The sequence below is a fragment of the Choloepus didactylus genome, chromosome 2 (genome assembly GCF_015220235.1).
Source record: "Choloepus didactylus isolate mChoDid1 chromosome 2, mChoDid1.pri, whole genome shotgun sequence".
NCBI classification, from domain to species: Eukaryota; Metazoa; Chordata; class Mammalia; order Pilosa; family Megalonychidae; genus Choloepus; species Choloepus didactylus.
The window spans coordinates 22,538,600-22,555,867 of NC_051308.1; the positions used below are offsets into that span (position 1 = coordinate 22,538,600).

The 17,268-nt window shown below is 36.1% G+C and overlaps 1 protein-coding gene across 5 annotated transcripts in view; it reads left to right on the forward strand.

The window, feature by feature from the left end:
• RYR2 (ryanodine receptor 2) overlaps positions 1–17,268 on the forward strand; it is a 769,122-nt gene that overhangs the window by 744,660 nt on the left and 7,194 nt on the right. For all 5 annotated transcript variants that reach the window (XM_037821856.1, XM_037821863.1, XM_037821872.1 and 2 more), the window contains 4 exons: positions 1,967–2,027; positions 5,446–5,592; positions 8,034–8,168; positions 16,810–16,966. In XM_037821856.1, the coding sequence (XP_037677784.1) occupies positions 1,967–2,027; positions 5,446–5,592; positions 8,034–8,168; positions 16,810–16,966 (500 nt within the window). The remainder of the gene's footprint in view (positions 1–1,966; positions 2,028–5,445; positions 5,593–8,033; positions 8,169–16,809; positions 16,967–17,268) is intronic.

Consider the following 17,268-nt stretch of genomic DNA (forward strand, 5'->3'; position numbering starts at 1 on the left):
CTGTTGAGCAGAACTCCTCAACTTCCAGTTTAGAGTTTACTCCCAACCAATCCCTGTGGCTGGGCAAGTGCTGTGCCCTGACTGGCCTAGATCAGCCATGGCCCATCGTGGGAGATGGGGTCAGCCCCCCTAAACAGTACAGCTGCCACTATTGGTGAGAAAACAGTGCTGTCCATTGCAAAAAGTAAATGCTGCTTAATATAATTAGTGCCCAACTTGTCACCTTGTGGATGGAGAATAACTAGTCAGATATTCAAATAAGGTAATGGGTAAACTACCGCAGGATATTTAGACTTTCTGATATAAATCCTTATTTTGTTTTAGATTGCTTTCATGGAAAATAATCATGCTGTCATGCAAATTGCCCCGTTTTTTCCCCCCATTTCTTTCTTTTTTATTTAAGAAAAACTCTTATTATATTGTGAATATTCATGGAACTTTTTGAAAGCTCCTTTAACAATACAATGCATTAATTATAGCTGAAAGAAAGCTTAATTTCTTAAAAAATATCCTGAGCTAAGGTAACCCTTAGGAAGAAAACGTCTCAAGATGTCAGCTCTGATTAGCAACTACTTATCCTATCACTTAAAATTTAAGATTAGCCTAATTAAAAGAAATTACTTAAAAAGTAATTAAAAACTAAAATGTGTAAGAGGGACCAGTTTGAAAAAAAAATATATCATATTGCATATTATCTCATCTCAATTACCTGGAATATTGGAAGAGCTAGCAAAATCATCATAATTTCTAAACTATAAATCAGGAACTAAAGGGGAAGAGTTAAATTCCTGCCAAGATAGAGAAGGAAATAGAGAAGGTGAAGTTTCTGAAAATAAAATAAACAAAAACAAAATGAAAAGCCCTTTCATTAGCAAAATAAATAGATGTGTAAAATAAATGGGGACATTTGTGCAAGTTTTTATTATTATTTGAGCCAAAAATTATTCTGTTGGAATGTAATTGTAAATGTATACTAACAGTTAGTGAGGAAAATTTTCATACACACATTTTGGTTATTTTTGTACAGTTTCCAAGAATAAATGTCATGTACAAAGTGAGTTCAGCTTATAATTAGTGCAGGAAAAGAAAAGGTGAGTAAAAGCACTTTTCTTAAATAACAGAAGAAGAAGGTGGTGGTGGTTGGTTTGGTTTTGCTTTCCAAGATTCCTCCAAGAAAGCATCACAAAACTCTGAAATAAATTATCAAAGGACGCTGTCACATTTTCGCTTGGCACTCGTGTTCCAGTTTGCTAATGCTGCCAGAATGCAAAATACCAGAAGTGGATTGGCTCTTATATGGGGGGTTATTTTGTTATGAAGTTACAGTGTTAAGCCCATAAAGTGTCCAAGGTAAGGCATCAACAACAGGGTACCTTCACTGAAGGATAGCTGATGGCATCCAAAAACCCCTGTCATCTGGGAAGGCATGTGGTTGGTGTCTGCTTGCTCCCAGGTTGCATTTCAAAATGGCTTTCTCCGAAATGTCAGTATCAGCTTCTAATGGCCATCTTCAGAATGTGTCTCTCAGCTGCAGCTCCTCTCCAAAATGTCACTCTCAGTTGCTCTGATGTCCCTATTTGTGAGCTCTTTTTATAGGACTCCAGTGAACTAATCAAGACCCACCCTGAAGGGGCAGGGCCACATTTCCATGGAAACCTTCAATCAAGAGTTCACACCCTAATCAAATGTGTCACTCACAGTTGGGTGGGTCACATCTCCATGGAAGCACGCAATCAGAAGGTCCCAACTTAATCAACACTAATATATTTGCCCTCACAAGATTGCATTAAAGAACATGGCTTATTCTGGGGGACATAATGTATACAAACCAGGACAACCTGGTACAGGACTAATCTCCAGAGATGGTTCCAGCCTTGACCCATGAAAAGTGATGCTGGCAGGAGCTTGCAAGACAATGCGTCTTTGATTAATGTACCTACCTACAAATTCTTTTCTGTCATTCCAGACTGAACTCTATTGATGTAAAGTATCAGATGTGGAAACTAGGAGTCGTTTTCACTGACAACGTAAGCCTGTTTCATTACCGCAAAATTAAATGCACTCTGATTAAATGAAATCTGTTGGTGTTCTGCAGATGTAAAAGCAGTGAAGTTATTCAGATATCAGTTTCATTTAGTGAAGATCATTCTTTGAAAGACCCATGAAAAGATAGGATTAATCAGCCCTTCTCTCATTCCATTTTTTTCAATAGCTAAAAGATTAAAATGGAAGTATATTTACACAAGAAAAAGTAACTGAGGTGCAAATCCATATGTGTTTTCATTCAGGTTTTAGTTGGGAGATGGCATACTTCAGAGTTTTAAACATTTAAAAAGAAAGTTCTAAATAAAAGAAAAAAAATTTAAAAACACATAATTTGTGATAAATTTTAAGTTGCCCCAAAATTAAAGTATATTATCATGGTTTTTTTTTCTGGATTGATCCTTTAATCATAGAGCATTTGGAAACTAAACATAGAGTCAATTAAATGTATCCAAATATAATGAGAAAAATCACAAAAATCACACATTACTAAAAGCCCATCAGCTGTCAGAGTAGGTAATCACGTTGTACTGCCCTGGTCTGCTCAATTGTTTGACATTTTTGATTCATAGAGTTTTCAGTTTAAATAATTGTTACTATCCATTGTTTTTATGCTCCCATTTCTGGCTCTGGGAAGTCACTGGAGGCAATCATGAAATTTCACCCCACACCCTCATTGTTACCTGATAATTCTTACTAACCATTTATTCCTCCTGTAGGACTATGGGAACATACCTTAAGGCTTATCCAAGGTGTGCTGTTCTTGCCGCTGAGCTTCCTCCCTTGGACATCTCACTTGATCTTAAAATTTCAGTTTATAACTTTAGCTCTGACTTTTATAGTGAAAATGAGTTCTGTTCTCCCATTTAAAGGCTTGTGACAGCTCTTCAAATCTCCTGCCTCCATTCCCCATGCTGCCCCACCCAGTCATGGGCCCAGAACTCTGGGTGTCTAAAAGAACCCAAAGAGCTCTAAACCAAGACTTGTAAATAAGTGTCTTTTAGAACCTTAAACTATTAATGCCGTATCTTGCAGCTGATTTCTAATGTAACAGTTGAAGCCACTTCCCTGAATAAAAATGAAGCAAGTTCAACTCTGGCATTGGTGTTTTCCAATCAGTAGCCAACCCATCCTTGGCTTCTGCCTTGCCACAGTACTTGCATAATCAGCTTTTGCCCAGGTGCAGACTATCTATAACATTCACCTCACTGTGTAGTTTTCTTGTCCTGCAGAGAATGTGGACATGGACAGGTCCTGGAAGAAGTCTGAAGAACCTTCTTCAGACATCTTTCTGATACCTCATTAGGCTTTCATCCATATGCTGTTTCCTGGCTTCTGTCTGGCCAATCACCTTTCATCACATCTTCTGTCTTCTACAAGCACGGTTTCTTTTTGAAGCTCAGCTAGGATTGCCAGATAAAATGCAGGATGGCCAGTTAAATTTTAATTTTAGATAACCAAAGAATAATCTTTTAGTATGCATATGTTCTGCATACTGCATGGGACATACTCATACTCAAAATTATACACTGTTTATCTGAAATTCAAAATTTTACCAGGCAACCTGTATATTTATTTGATAAATCTGCTACCCATAAGCACAGTCCACATACACACCATTGGCTCAACCTATCTCTTTTGTATGTCTCCTTACTCATATTTTACCAACAGACTTATCCTTTTCCCTCAGATTTTTCATTTTCTAATAGCCTGCCGGATGTCTCCACCTGAACATCAGAAGGCAAATGTATCATTTTTCCTCTATTCTCCCTCTTCCCCCTAAATCCCATCCCCTCTTCACACCTTTCTCTTTCTGCATTTTTGTTCTTCTTGTTACCCAAGCTCAAATTATTAGCTTGGATTCCTCCTTTTCTCTCCCTCCAGTGCATGCATTTGACTAGTTGCCTAAGCTTGATCATATTTCTGTCCTTTGTGATTCTCCCTTCTACCTAGCCTCCCTATTTTAGTTATGGCTCTCGTCACCTCACCCTTGAGCTTGTCAAGTAATCTCCTGACTTAGTGTCTCTGCCACTTAGAAAATGTCAGACTTTTGGAAAGTTGCTTGACCTGATTGAGTTCACTTTCCTAATTTGTAAATTGGGGAATAAAGATACCTATTTATCAGGTTCATTTGCTTGAAAAAATTAGACAGTATGTGCCCAATATTTGGGACATCAGCCAGCACTAAGTAGGTGCTGAAGAAATTTCCCTAAAATACCACTTTTCACATCCCATTATTCTGCTCAAAATGCTCCAGTGGCTCCCCCCAAGTGCCTAGAGGATGTGTTCTGTATCCCCCCACTGGACTTTTCCAGCCTTGTCTTCCTAGACATGAACCCACCACACAAATCAAACTCTCATTCCCAAAGCACACTGTGCCTGGTCTTATCTCAGTGTCTTTTTTAAAATGCTCTTTTCTTTTATTACACTTCAATATCTTCAGCCCTGTGATTCCCATGAAATCTCTTGCACCACATCAGCCCTTCTGTCTGCTTTTTTGTTCTCTGTTAAAGATTAAGATATAGTAAAAATGACACCCCTTCCCAAAATGGGCATCACCTCACTCTACTGGCAAAACATGCCTTATGAGGAATCGTGGTACTGTTTCTTCTACTTTATTCATTACTCTTCCAAAACAAAGTAATGTACATATCTTAGTCAATGTAAAATTAATCCCTTACATTCATTATTATCCAGAAGATGTCAGTAAGTAGTGCCAATTGTATTATTCAGTTTAGTATAGCCTTTGGTGATAACAGATAGTGTTTAGGCTTTCTCCTAGACTTACTTTGGATAAGTGAGATGCTTGGTTAATAAAACACCTCATAAATCTCTTTTAACTAGTAGGTCTCAGCAAACACTGAATTAGCGAGTGAATTAATGAAAAGTAAATGAAGAAAGGAAAGAAGCAAGGAAAGTTGGTTGGTTCTTAGGTCTACTGTAACACAGTGATTTTCAACTGGGGGCAGTTTAACTCCCCAGGGGACTTTTGTCAATGTCTGGAGACGTTTTTGGTTGTCATAACTTGGGAGAGAGGTGCTACTGGCATCTGGTGGGTAGAGGCACAGAGCTGCCCCTGACAACAAAGAATTGTCTACCCAGAATTACAAGAATGCCAAGGTTGAGAAACCCTGCTGTAGAGTAGTAAGTCAAGAAATGTTGCTTTGTAGGAGGATACATAAGTCACTCTGTTTTAAAGGAGAGAATCACATTTACTTTTTCAGAACAAACTAAATTTAAAAATACACAAAGAACAAACTAATACAGCTAATTAGAGTTATATAAATTTATGTTCTAAGAAGATGAAATACAGTGACTGTAATAGTTGGAATCAGAGTAGCTTTTGACAATAGTCATGTGTTCTGCTTTCTGATATGCTTTCCCCCTGTTTCATCTCAATAGTCCTTCCTCTACCTAGCCTGGTACATGACCATGTCTATTCTTGGACACTATAACAACTTTTTTTTTGCGGCTCATCTTCTTGACATTGCTATGGGATTCAAGACGTTAAGAACCATTTTGTCATCAGTAACTCACAATGGCAAACAGGTAAAAGTTTATATTTTTTCCTCTGCAGAAACTAAAAAATTAACAAATAAGCAAACCAACCCTAAAATCACAATGTACATTTTTAAATATTTTTTTGAACAGATGGCCTATACCTTTTTTTCTTGTAAACCATGGGGATTAGTGGTTTTAGAGTCCCTTAGAGCTAGCTTCAAATCTTGGCTCAACAAATTAGCTGTGTGACCCAGATAATTTATTTAATATCTCTAAATCTCAACTGCCTCACTTTGTGAAATGGAAATAAGAAAAGTACCTACCATACAGGGTTTGGGAGAGACTTAAATAAAAATAAAAATGTAAAGGCCTCAGCCTAGAACCTGGCGTATATTAAGCATTCAAGAAATTAGTTATATTGTTCCTAATACAGGGTTGCACCATTTGATACTAAGAGGAACCAAAATATGTTGCAGCGCCTTGATGCACTAGTTGTTTTGTTAATACAATATCAGATGCTATATAATTAATTTAATGTAATGTTTTAAAACTGGATATTCATGTGCTCTTATCTCTACCTTTAAATTGAATAATAATAATGTTGACAAGGTTGTATTTGGAGGAAAACTGATCTAGGTGTAGATAATCAACTTAAGTTCTAATGAAACCCAATTATAATGTTGAAACTTTCCATCAATATGAAACATATTCCAGAAGTGTGCATTTATTAATGTGTTCTATATTTATATCAAGTGTCCATTGGGTAACATATTCTCTATTAACTATAGGGATTAAAAGAAGAACATAGAATCGTTCTTTTTGCAGACTCTTACAGTTCAACACATTTCTTAATCTTTGTCCCTCCAAAAAACTTGAACTGTATTCACTGTTAATTTCACATTATCATGAGCCCTAGTTTTCCAAATTTTGGTATGTGATTTTTGCATAAGTCATATTAGATTCTGAATATGACTATGATGTGCTTAGGTTCAGTGGCAGAAAGTGTGCTATGCTTATTCATTAGTTAGTAAATACTTTTTGAGGACCCATATATGTAAAGATTTGGAGATACTGAATCAGTTCTGTGTTTTCACACAAAAGGTCTAGCACAACTTTCAATTGATTTCTGAACTTTTATGGTATTTCTTTTCTTTTTGAGGCATCAATTTTTCATGTGTAGAAATGTATAGAACTTAATAGTCCTAGTAGGCAACACATGGAAATTTACAGTGACATTGAATTTCACATAAGAAGTGAATTAAGCCCTCTATTAAGAGAATGCTTCCTTCAAATAATTATAAAGAAATTTTTAACAGAATTAAGTCATTAAATGCGGTCATAGTCAAGGACATAGAGGTTCATTATAATCAGAGGACATATGCATAAAAATGTATTTTATTACATTTAGAATTTCTCTGATATAACCAGAAATACATTTTTACCAACTTGATGAAAGTCACTCTTAAAATACACAAATTGTACTATATATATATATAAAAATATATATAAATAAATAAATAAATAAATAAATAAATATATATATATATATATATATATATAAACAGTATACTTGGGAATTAAAGAAAGATTGCACAGACCTGAAAGAAGACCTTTCAAACTGTGACATTTAATTATACATTGATAAAATTAGCCTTCAAAATATCATTGATAGCACAATATTTTGAATATAATTAATATCACAATTGTATTAATATCAGTTGTGCAGTCGGTAGCGGTTAAAATGGGAAATTATGAGTTGTATATATGTTACTACAATAAAACTTTAAGTAAAAAAATTAATTAAAAATATCATTGGTCATTAAGCTGTGGTGTCATTCACTTTGATCATCTCTTTATATTAACAAAGCAAGACTTCTCAGTTTTAGTTTTTAAAATATTTATATTACACATTATTAACAGTTGGGTGTTCCCAGATTTCAAAAGCAATCCAAATTCCTTTTTAGTTTATATTTGCCCTTTAGGATGTGATTGAAAAGAAAAAAAATATTTCCAACCACTTTTGCTGTCATAACAAAAATGAGAATGTTTTTATTAGGAATGTAATTTATTTAAAGAGAACAGACGTTCTTAAAATGGAAAAGGTACTTAATGTAGTGTCTACTACCATATATTTAGTTGATAGAAAAAAGAACATTTTAAACTTCTTGTTAATATTGTTAATATCAATTTGGATGTGAAACTAAATCATAGTTAAAGCACACTCTAGCTATACTGTATTAGTTAATTAAATAGTCAGATTTGCATAAAATAGTCTGGCAGTTTGATAAAATAAAGAGAATGTGAAAATAAACTTCTCCACTCGGGAGTAATAAAAGTGACAAAATAATGATGTATGGGCCCCTTTAGCTTCTAGTCAGCAAATCCAGCTGAGACTCACCATAGTTTATGTTCCCCTCCCACACATGTCAAACTTCTCAATCAGGTGCCTTGTATTTCTAATACATGTTCAATGTCGCATTTCTTTCCAGCTTGTATTAACCGTTGGCTTATTAGCTGTTGTTGTATACCTATATACTGTTGTGGCATTCAATTTTTTCCGAAAATTCTACAATAAGAGTGAAGATGGTGATACACCAGATATGAAATGTGATGATATGCTAACGGTAAGTTCATATCTTTTAATCTCATATTAATGGAAAATCCTTCTATATGTTCAAGGATATTAGCTGCTATCGCAAACTGGAAATAATCTAAATCTTTATCAGGAGTACTCGTTAAATCAATTATGGTAAACCCAAATGGAAAGTTAGGCAATTATTTTAAAATGAAGTAAATCTATATATGCTGATATGGGAAGACATACAAATTATATTTAAGTGGGAAAAAAAAAAAAAACAAGATCTTGAACAGTATTGTGATATGATCCTTATTGTATACGATTGTATATAATAATTATACATATCCACATGTGCTAGAATGTATATTTTAGAAATGTTAGAATATGCATAATTTGTTTCTGGAAATTTTTCCTAAGAAACTGTTAACAAAGATTCCTATAGGTAGTGGTACCAAAGGGAGGGGAAAGAGAAAGACTTATGCTTCTCATTTTATATTCTTCTTTTATGTCTGAGTTATTACTATTTTTTACCATATGCTGTTCTTTATTTTATTTTTTAAAACCTGTAACAATTTCTTTTTCCCTTGTGTTAAAAAAGAAAGCTAATTCAGTTCTTCTCAAAGTCATTATAACAATATGGGAGTTACTTCCTGGCAGGGAACAGAATCTACAGATAGCTGATGGGGGGCGGGTAGAGGGGTGGGCATTAACAAGGCAAGAGGATGAAACAAACACTACTCCAACTGATGTTACGTTTGTGATCCACTGCCTAATTGTACTTGAGCCATTTATAATCAAATCTTTATTTTGTAAAAATATTTTTCCATCATTTAAAAATAAGTTTTCATCATAAACGATTATTAATGAAGAATATTCAATCCTTCCTTTCTTTTTAACTAATACTCTATCTTCTAATCACCAATTCAAAGATCTTCCAGCAAGATTGTCATTCCCTAGGTGTTCGTGTTTACCCATTTTTTTCTCTCCTGTATTTTTTTCGGAGAAATAAACAAAAATCTTGAAAACAATAAAGGATAACCCTCAAATGAATCACAGGCTATTTAAAAATTTGGAATACATAATAGCCTATTGGCATGAAAATTAATACTATTTTCCCTTTCTAGAGCCTGGAGTAAAAGGAATGTTTTATAGGAAGAATGCAGGAAAAAAATTTCTAATTTATAGGCCCATATATGATCGACTGCCAAGTAAATCATGTTCTTGTGAAAAACATTCATAATTTTGATTATTTCACATCATTATGACCATTCTCCCAATGTTTTGCCTATGACTTTGTGATTTCTGTGTGCTAGTCACCTACTTGGAGAACACAGAAATGCTACAGCTAAAAGGCCTCTGATTATGAGGGTTGTTTCAGTCGTAATAGCATCACAGTTACAAGTTCAGAATCTTGTAATTTAGATTATTCACATATTTATCAAGTACTTTCATAGCACTTACTGTAAGTGATCTTGTGCCGGTTTATCCCAAGTGATTTATAAATATTAACTTGTTTAATCTCCTAACAACCCTGTGCTTTAGGCAGGTGCTGTTACTATCTCCATTTTACAGATGAGGAAACTGAGGAACCCAGTGTTTGAGTAACTTACCAAAGGTCATACAGCTATGAAGAGACCAGAGACTGGACTCTCTTTCTCTCTTTTTTAAGCAGCGTGGCTTGTTTGTTTTTTTAATGCACTTTGTTTCTTTATTAGAGAAGTTGTGGGTTTACAGAACAATCATGTATAAAATACAGGATTCCCATATACCACCCCATTGTTAACTCCTTGCATTGGTGTGGTACCTTTGTTAATTGATGAAAGCATATTATTTAATTGTACTATTAACCATAGCCCATGGTTTAACTTAGGGTTCACTGTTTGTGTAGTGGATTTTTAAAAATTTTTTATTCTATTACCATATAACAGCATTGAAATATATATATCTGAATGAGACCAGACTCTTTAACCGTTATTCGGTGCTCTCTCTCAAAGACGTTAATTACATTAATGCTTGTGCTTATTATTTCAATTCACTAAATATATATTTAGCAGATATTTTTGTGCCAGGTACTTGTTGAGGGTAAGGAATATCCAAGCACAGTCCCTGCCCTCAAGGAAATTTCTTTTTAAGAACGTTTCTATAAACTGCTTAGCTCATTATTTTTTTTTTTTTTAAGAAGATCATCCAAAAGAAAAAATGACCCTGAAATTCTAGATGTTTTGGGAAAACTTGCAGAGTTACCTGGTCAATATTCCAATGGCACATAGAACTATTGCTTAAAAATACTAAACAAAATCAATAGTTGATTAAAAATCACCCTTTAAATGCCACAATTGAAAAGTTACTTTGAATTGCTAGTTGCCAGGGAAACAAAAATAACTTTTTAATGAAACATCACACTAGAAGGTAGAAGATCCAGATACGAATATAGATCAAAATATTTTAAATAATGCTACAGAACTATTTTGTGTCTGAGACATACTCTTCTGTACAGAGTTTTCTTCTCTGCTTAATTGCTGGGCAAAATAATCCAAGTACCCTGTTCCTGGAGTGCCTTCCCTTTGTCTGGCTTTCCATAGCATCTTGGATTTGACCCATCTGTACCCCGTTCTTGTAACCATCTCCCATCTTTCCTCTTACTGGCCTGAACAGCACAACAGAGAAAAAATAAAGAATTTTGTGGGTTTTTTGCTTTTAGCAATTATTAGAAAATCAGATCCAATGCAATAAGGGACTGAATGGTCACTAACAATAACTTTCCACCAGTGTCGCTAATCCAACCCTTTACCACAGCTTTATTGCTTCTCGTCATCCCCCACGCCACTTGTCCTAGGCCCAGGGCCTCAGACACCCTTCATCTCCTTTTCTGTGTGCTGCCCCCCTTTACCATATCCATCCTGCCCATTCCTCTCTACCTCGAGACTCTAAAGACTTGGGGTAAGGGCTCCCCAGAGAGCAAACAGGGAAGGGAAAGGCTGGCAGATGGCAAGAAGTTACAAAAGCCCTTGCAATAGGTATTAACAGCAGGCAGTTTCACCTACAGTGGCTCCAGGGAGATTCATTTATATTCCAGGAAATGTACCAATGTTTCTGAATCTCAAAATCCACTAGATTATAGTCAGAAAGTTTTCATAGGTCATTCACTCCCAGAGGATGGGATACTCAGTGAATTGCTCATGATTGGTAGAAAGTAAAGCCTGTTTTTAGATGGTGATATAGCTGTCAGTGACCTATCTTGGGTAGTAGGAAAAATATGCAACCTTACATCTCGCTCTCATACCATAATCCAGACCCCTGCAATAACCCAGTCCTTCCTTTAATCAACATGCATTCATATTGGTACCTTTTCAAGTTGCAATAATAGTATCTTTAAAGGATCACATTTTGAATTTCACTCTGTGTGAATTTCTGTAACATTTGTTAATTGTTAATTCAGATTGCTTTTGTTGATGTACTTATGAGAAAAACCCATATATTATTTGAACAAGAGGTTGGTCACCTGGTTGATTTTACCCAGCTATGTGGGGTATATATTTAAGATGGAAATCTGCCTCGCTTTTGCATGAGGAAATAGCCCCTTAAAATTTAGAACAATGATGTTGGGATTTAGCTAAAAGTCTGGATTTTCTTTAGTTTGAGGAATTTCTGTCCTTATGGGTGAGACTATTGATGACCAGGTCTGTTTTAGGTGTTTGTCTCTACACATAACAATAAATATATTGTCCTGCCTTTGTCTGGGATGAAGTTGAGGACATCATAAATATGTGTCTTAGATTTTTCCTAATATACTTTCCTTCCTGCAAGAGGAAACTCAGTTCCACAGACTGTAACCTACATCTCAACTCCTAGCTCATTCACAACTGTGTGCTGCTGCTAATACACAGAACCACAGGGGTCTGTATAGTTTTGAACAAGCCGTCCCTACTAGCAAGATAAATAACACCATGTCCAGCTGATTGTGCTTAACAATTATTATATCAGAGGCCACATTACCTAAATTAATCTTACATTTTGAGGATCTAAAAACCCTTTTGAATTTGCCTCTTTAAATACTTGTACATCAACTTCTTAAAAAGCCAATAAAATTAAATATTTAACTGATCATTTATAGTACTGCTCATTAGAAATAGGAACTTATTAATAGCAGTAATCTAACAAGAAAGAAAATTTTAATATGAAATGTCAGATTTAATTTCTTAATTTAGTTCTCAAAAGATAATCCATTTATGACAATTTTTTTAGCATTTCCTTTTCACAAGGTGAAGTTTAGTATTCTATCTTGAAATGTCTTTCCTCACTCATATCATATTTTATTGGCATGATCCTGAGTTTTCCTTCTCTTTGGATTTCAGGTTGGTTCTTCATTTTAGGTTTACACATACGATTCAGCCTCCAGTGTTTCATAATTTACAGCAGGTGGCACTGTAGCTGCAGTTTTATAGACTCAAATGGATTTTTTTTTTTTTTTTTTTTTATGGTGTTTTGAGCCTGAGAATCTAATTAAACCAACAGTAGCCTGATGGAATTTGAACCTCCCCTCCAAGAATTCAGGAGGAGAAAGTGAAAAATGATCTAAAGTCCAGGGGAAAAATATGATTGTGGCTAGATAGTCAAGGAGACTGACTGCAAACATATAAGGACATCATCTGAAAGGAGTGATTCTTAACCTGAAATGCACATAGGAAACACCAGGGCAGCTTTTTATCAATTCATGGCTCTAAGAGGCCCCACCTCAGACCTACTGAGTCAAAAGCTGCAAGGAAAGTATCAAGAGCTGAATATTTTAGATAAAATTTTCCAGGTGACTGGGATAGAGTATATCCCCAGCATAGTGACCTGCCTAGATAATTACTCTAAGTCACTTATTTACCCTACCTTTCCAACAGATAATCTCTCTCTCTCTTTAATTCTCTGGTTCTTTCTCTTTCTCCCCTGGAATATTTCACTGTCTCTCCTTTTTTGCCAAAATAAAGATCTTATAAGGATCTTCAACAGTCCACCAGATGCTTGCCTTTGGTGTTCCCTAAAAGCACCATAAACAAAGATTAACCCCAGAATGAATCAGTTTAAGAGATTGATAACGGGAGGAAGCCATAGAATATCAAATCTGGAGAATTAGCAACTGCCTACCCCCAAGTTTTGTAGGCCCAGGTCCCTTCCTGGATTACTAGTCATATTCTCTGAATGAAGTATATCTTTTTGTCTCTAAGAATTACTTCTTTCCATTTCCCAACTCCTTTTTTAATGTCTATGCTGAATCTGTGATAAAGAAGGTAGAGGAAGGGGTTTTCATTTTCAGGAGCAGAATGGGCAGTTAATAACTTGAAGCCTGACAGCCCCGAGTTGGTGGGCAGTCTTCACAAGACCTCATATTCCACCACCACAGCTATCCATCTGCTTCTTTCTGGGGATAGGCAGGTAGTGAAAGGTAAGATTAGGAAAATCAATACTAAAATCCCAAAGGTAAATTAGGAATTTTGTTCCTTTTAACTTTGTTATCTTACTGAGCCTGAATAATCAAACCCACAAGATGCTACCTACCTTTTCTATAAGCAGAACTGTAAGTCTCCTATTGAAATATACTGATGTCCCTTCCTCAAAGTTCTTAAAGCTGATGTAGAATGATGGTGAACAGTGAGATTGAGATATTGTCAAGAGATGCTGGTTAGATGGCCAAGAGATCTGAAAAGGAGACATTTACTTTGGTAATTTAGCCTCATTCCATGGTCTTGTCCTCAAATTTGCATGTCAAGAAACTAAAAGCAAATCATTCTCTTGGGGATGGGCTCACATTAACCAGGTTCATAAGAGTTTAATGTATATGTCAGAATACCAACATATTACTCATTAGAGTTCATGCAAGAAGTCAATACATTCTTCCCTATAGAAAAAAAAAAATCTATGTGAGGAGTCAAATTATAGTCCAAAAAATCTTGGTCAGCAAGAATCAGAGCAAGGGGAGTTAGCTGGATGACTTTAGTTACTAGTGCTATCACATGAAACTTCTCAAACAAGCAGGGACAAGGAGAGGTAAGGCATTCCAAAGACATGGATTAGACCCAAGCAGTGATAACACTGTTTGTCCACAGTGGGTATTGGTGTAGGGATCAATTAGAGATACGGATATGTGCCAGACCAAAGCCATACAAAGTGAGTACCCAGCCCAAAGGGGGCTAGACAAAGAGGAGGATTCCAGACACAAAACCAAGTGTCATGAACCAGAGAATGTAGGCAATGGGAAGTTTACCTGTGTTAGTTCATTAATTTATAGTCAGCTAAAATAAAAATTCTCTATCCATTCCCTGTGGCACAATTAAACACCTATGAAGACAGATTTGGAGGAAACATATAACCCCAATTTTTTTTCTTAATAAAAATCATGTGAATGTAGGAATCATTCAAATAGTATCAAAGAGTATACAGTGAAAGTAAAAGTTCCTCTTATCACAGATCCACTGTTAAGTTTCAAGCAGCAAGTTTTGAGAAATTAATGCAGTATCCTGAGGGACTTTTTTAATGAAAAAATCTTCAAAATTTTACTTCCAGCAATTAATCCATTAGGTGTAACAGGAATCCATAATTTTTAAGTCTTCAGGAGATTCTGATGTTAGGTTTGGGCACCATCAGCCTAATCCAGCTGGCTCCAAAGAAGGACTATCCTGGCCTTCCGCATGGCACCCCTTAACTTGGGCTCCAGAACAGTTTTTTGGGTGGGCACTGCCAAAGCTGCCCTGTGATGCTGTTTGTTTATTGTGTGCCAGCTGACAGTTCCTCACTTCTGAGTGAATTCATTCTTTATTGAATTATATTAATATCATTGATTAAATTCTGGTCATTTGACCCTATGTGTTTTATCTTCTGCATCTGTCAGATCCATTAGATAGCGATTGGATAGTTGAGTTGTGAGCATTTTGGTGTCGCTTTGCTCCCTGTTCTTCTGGCTACACCTTATGCTTTTTAATGTAGCTTGAGAATTTGAAGTCTGTCAGTCGAGGCAGTAAAATCTCCATGAAAACAGTCATGAACTTTCATTCTTCCCCCAAATAACTTTTTTGTATCTATTTATGCCAGACATTACTTTAGGCAAAGGAGACAGCACAGTAACCAAAATAATTCTTGTCATAATGGAGTCATTTCTAGAATAGTGAAATAGACAATAAAAAGTAAAGTTGGATATCCTAAGTGTGGAATTGAGTACAGAGATGCAGACCAGAGATGGAATTACTGGGAAGTTAATTGGCCCATACATGGTACTTAAAGCCCTGAAATAGAAGAAGTTCACCAGGGGAGTTACTAAAGGAAAAAAGTCAAAGAAGGGAGTCCTGGGACATTAGTTCATAAAGACAAAGGGAGATGGGGGAGACCTAGCAAAGGAGACTGAGAAGGGAAACCCAAAAATGTAGAAGAAAACCCAGACAGCGTGGTGTCTCTCCAAGTAGAAAATGTCTCAAGGTCTTTATCCCCTTCAAAGGGCAGCAAGTAAAGATGATTTGAATGAGTGAGTGACAAATCGGTTGGGTGAGTCAGAGTGTCAGGATCACGCTGAGAAGGCCTCATGGAGAAAGTATTATTAATTTAGGCCCTAATGGATGAGTAGGAATGGGATAAGCAGGAGAAAGGGCATTGTGCAAAAAGGGAATGTATAAGCAAGGCTCCAGGAATAGATTATATGGAGGAGGGTAGGAGACTGATTTGGTTAGCATGAAGCTCAGTGGTTGGGAGGAGTAAAGATGAACTTAGAGAGGCGGAGTTTGACTAAATTATGGGGCCCAAAACAGGGAGTTTGGGTTTACACAAATAAATAGGAAACACTCAATGCTCTAAGTCAGTGACTCAACTGGGGCTGATTTTGCCCTCACGGGACATTTGGCAAGGTCTGGAGAATTTTTGATTGTGCCTACAGGGGGGGTGCTATTGGCATTAAGTGGACGGAGACCGGAATTCTCACTTAAACTGCCTACGGTGTGCAGGGCAGCCTTCCACAATAGAGAATGACCCAGCCTAAAATATCAGCAGTGCTGAGGCTGAGAAAACACCCGAAAGTACTTTACTGAACCTTTCCTTTATCTGCACTGGGGACTAGCTATTGTACTTGTTGCTGGTTGTTTCAATGTTCTAAGGTTTAAACAAAACCTTTCCTCACCCCTCTTTCTTATTTATTCTAGATACTAAACTAGAGAAAAAATGTCAGTAATGTGTGGTATGTTCTGATAGGTGAAGGGAGTGTGAGTACGTTTTAAGTCTGTTTTTCCTATCTTAATTTCTAAGGTTCCATCCTTTTTTATACTTTGGGCTTTTGCTTCCCCTTTCCTGTGTCTGTTATGCTTAAAATAATAGAACAATACAATTAAATATAATTTTGTGCATTTTAATGTGATTACCTTATCATCACAGATGCTCTGGAGCCAAGATGCTAGTGAGGTATTTTTCTGTTTTCCAAAGTGAGACAGAAGGTGCTAAGCAGAATCTGCAGTTTAGAGCTTTGTTTAAAAGACAGCAGCGTGGAAGATCCAAGTGTTTGCATCACAATTATAAATATTGAAAGGAAAAAAGGTAATATAAAAAGCAAAAGATTCTCAGCATTTCCTGAATAACGCTTCAGAAGTGGGGAGAGAATCTTAGGTTTGCTAAGTGTAAATGGGCAGTGTCCCTCCCTTTAGTGATTCCTTTTCCTTCTCTTCCAGTGCTATATGTTCCACATGTATGTGGGAGTGCGTGCTGGAGGTGGCATAGGTGATGAAATTGAAGACCCAGCAGGAGATGAATATGAGATCTATCGAATCATCTTTGACATCACCTTCTTCTTCTTTGTAATTGTCATTCTCTTGGCCATAATTCAGGGTAAGCATCATCCTCACTGAAGCTGAGGAAAATCCAGAATTTGAGCTATATATTTTTGGAACTAATATTAAAGGTATGGGTAAGAATATCAAATGTGATATGGAAATGGCCAAGTAGAACTTTCCATTTCAGTATTTCTTCATTGTGAATTCTGTAGGGAAAATACAAACAAGCATGGGGCCCTGGTATAAGAGGAAGATGGGTATGGTTTTCTTTTGTCTCCTTTCAAAGAGTATAAGGTAAAGGCCACTTACAGTCACACAGAGCAGGGTTTGAATCCCAGCCCCTCCACTTACTAACTT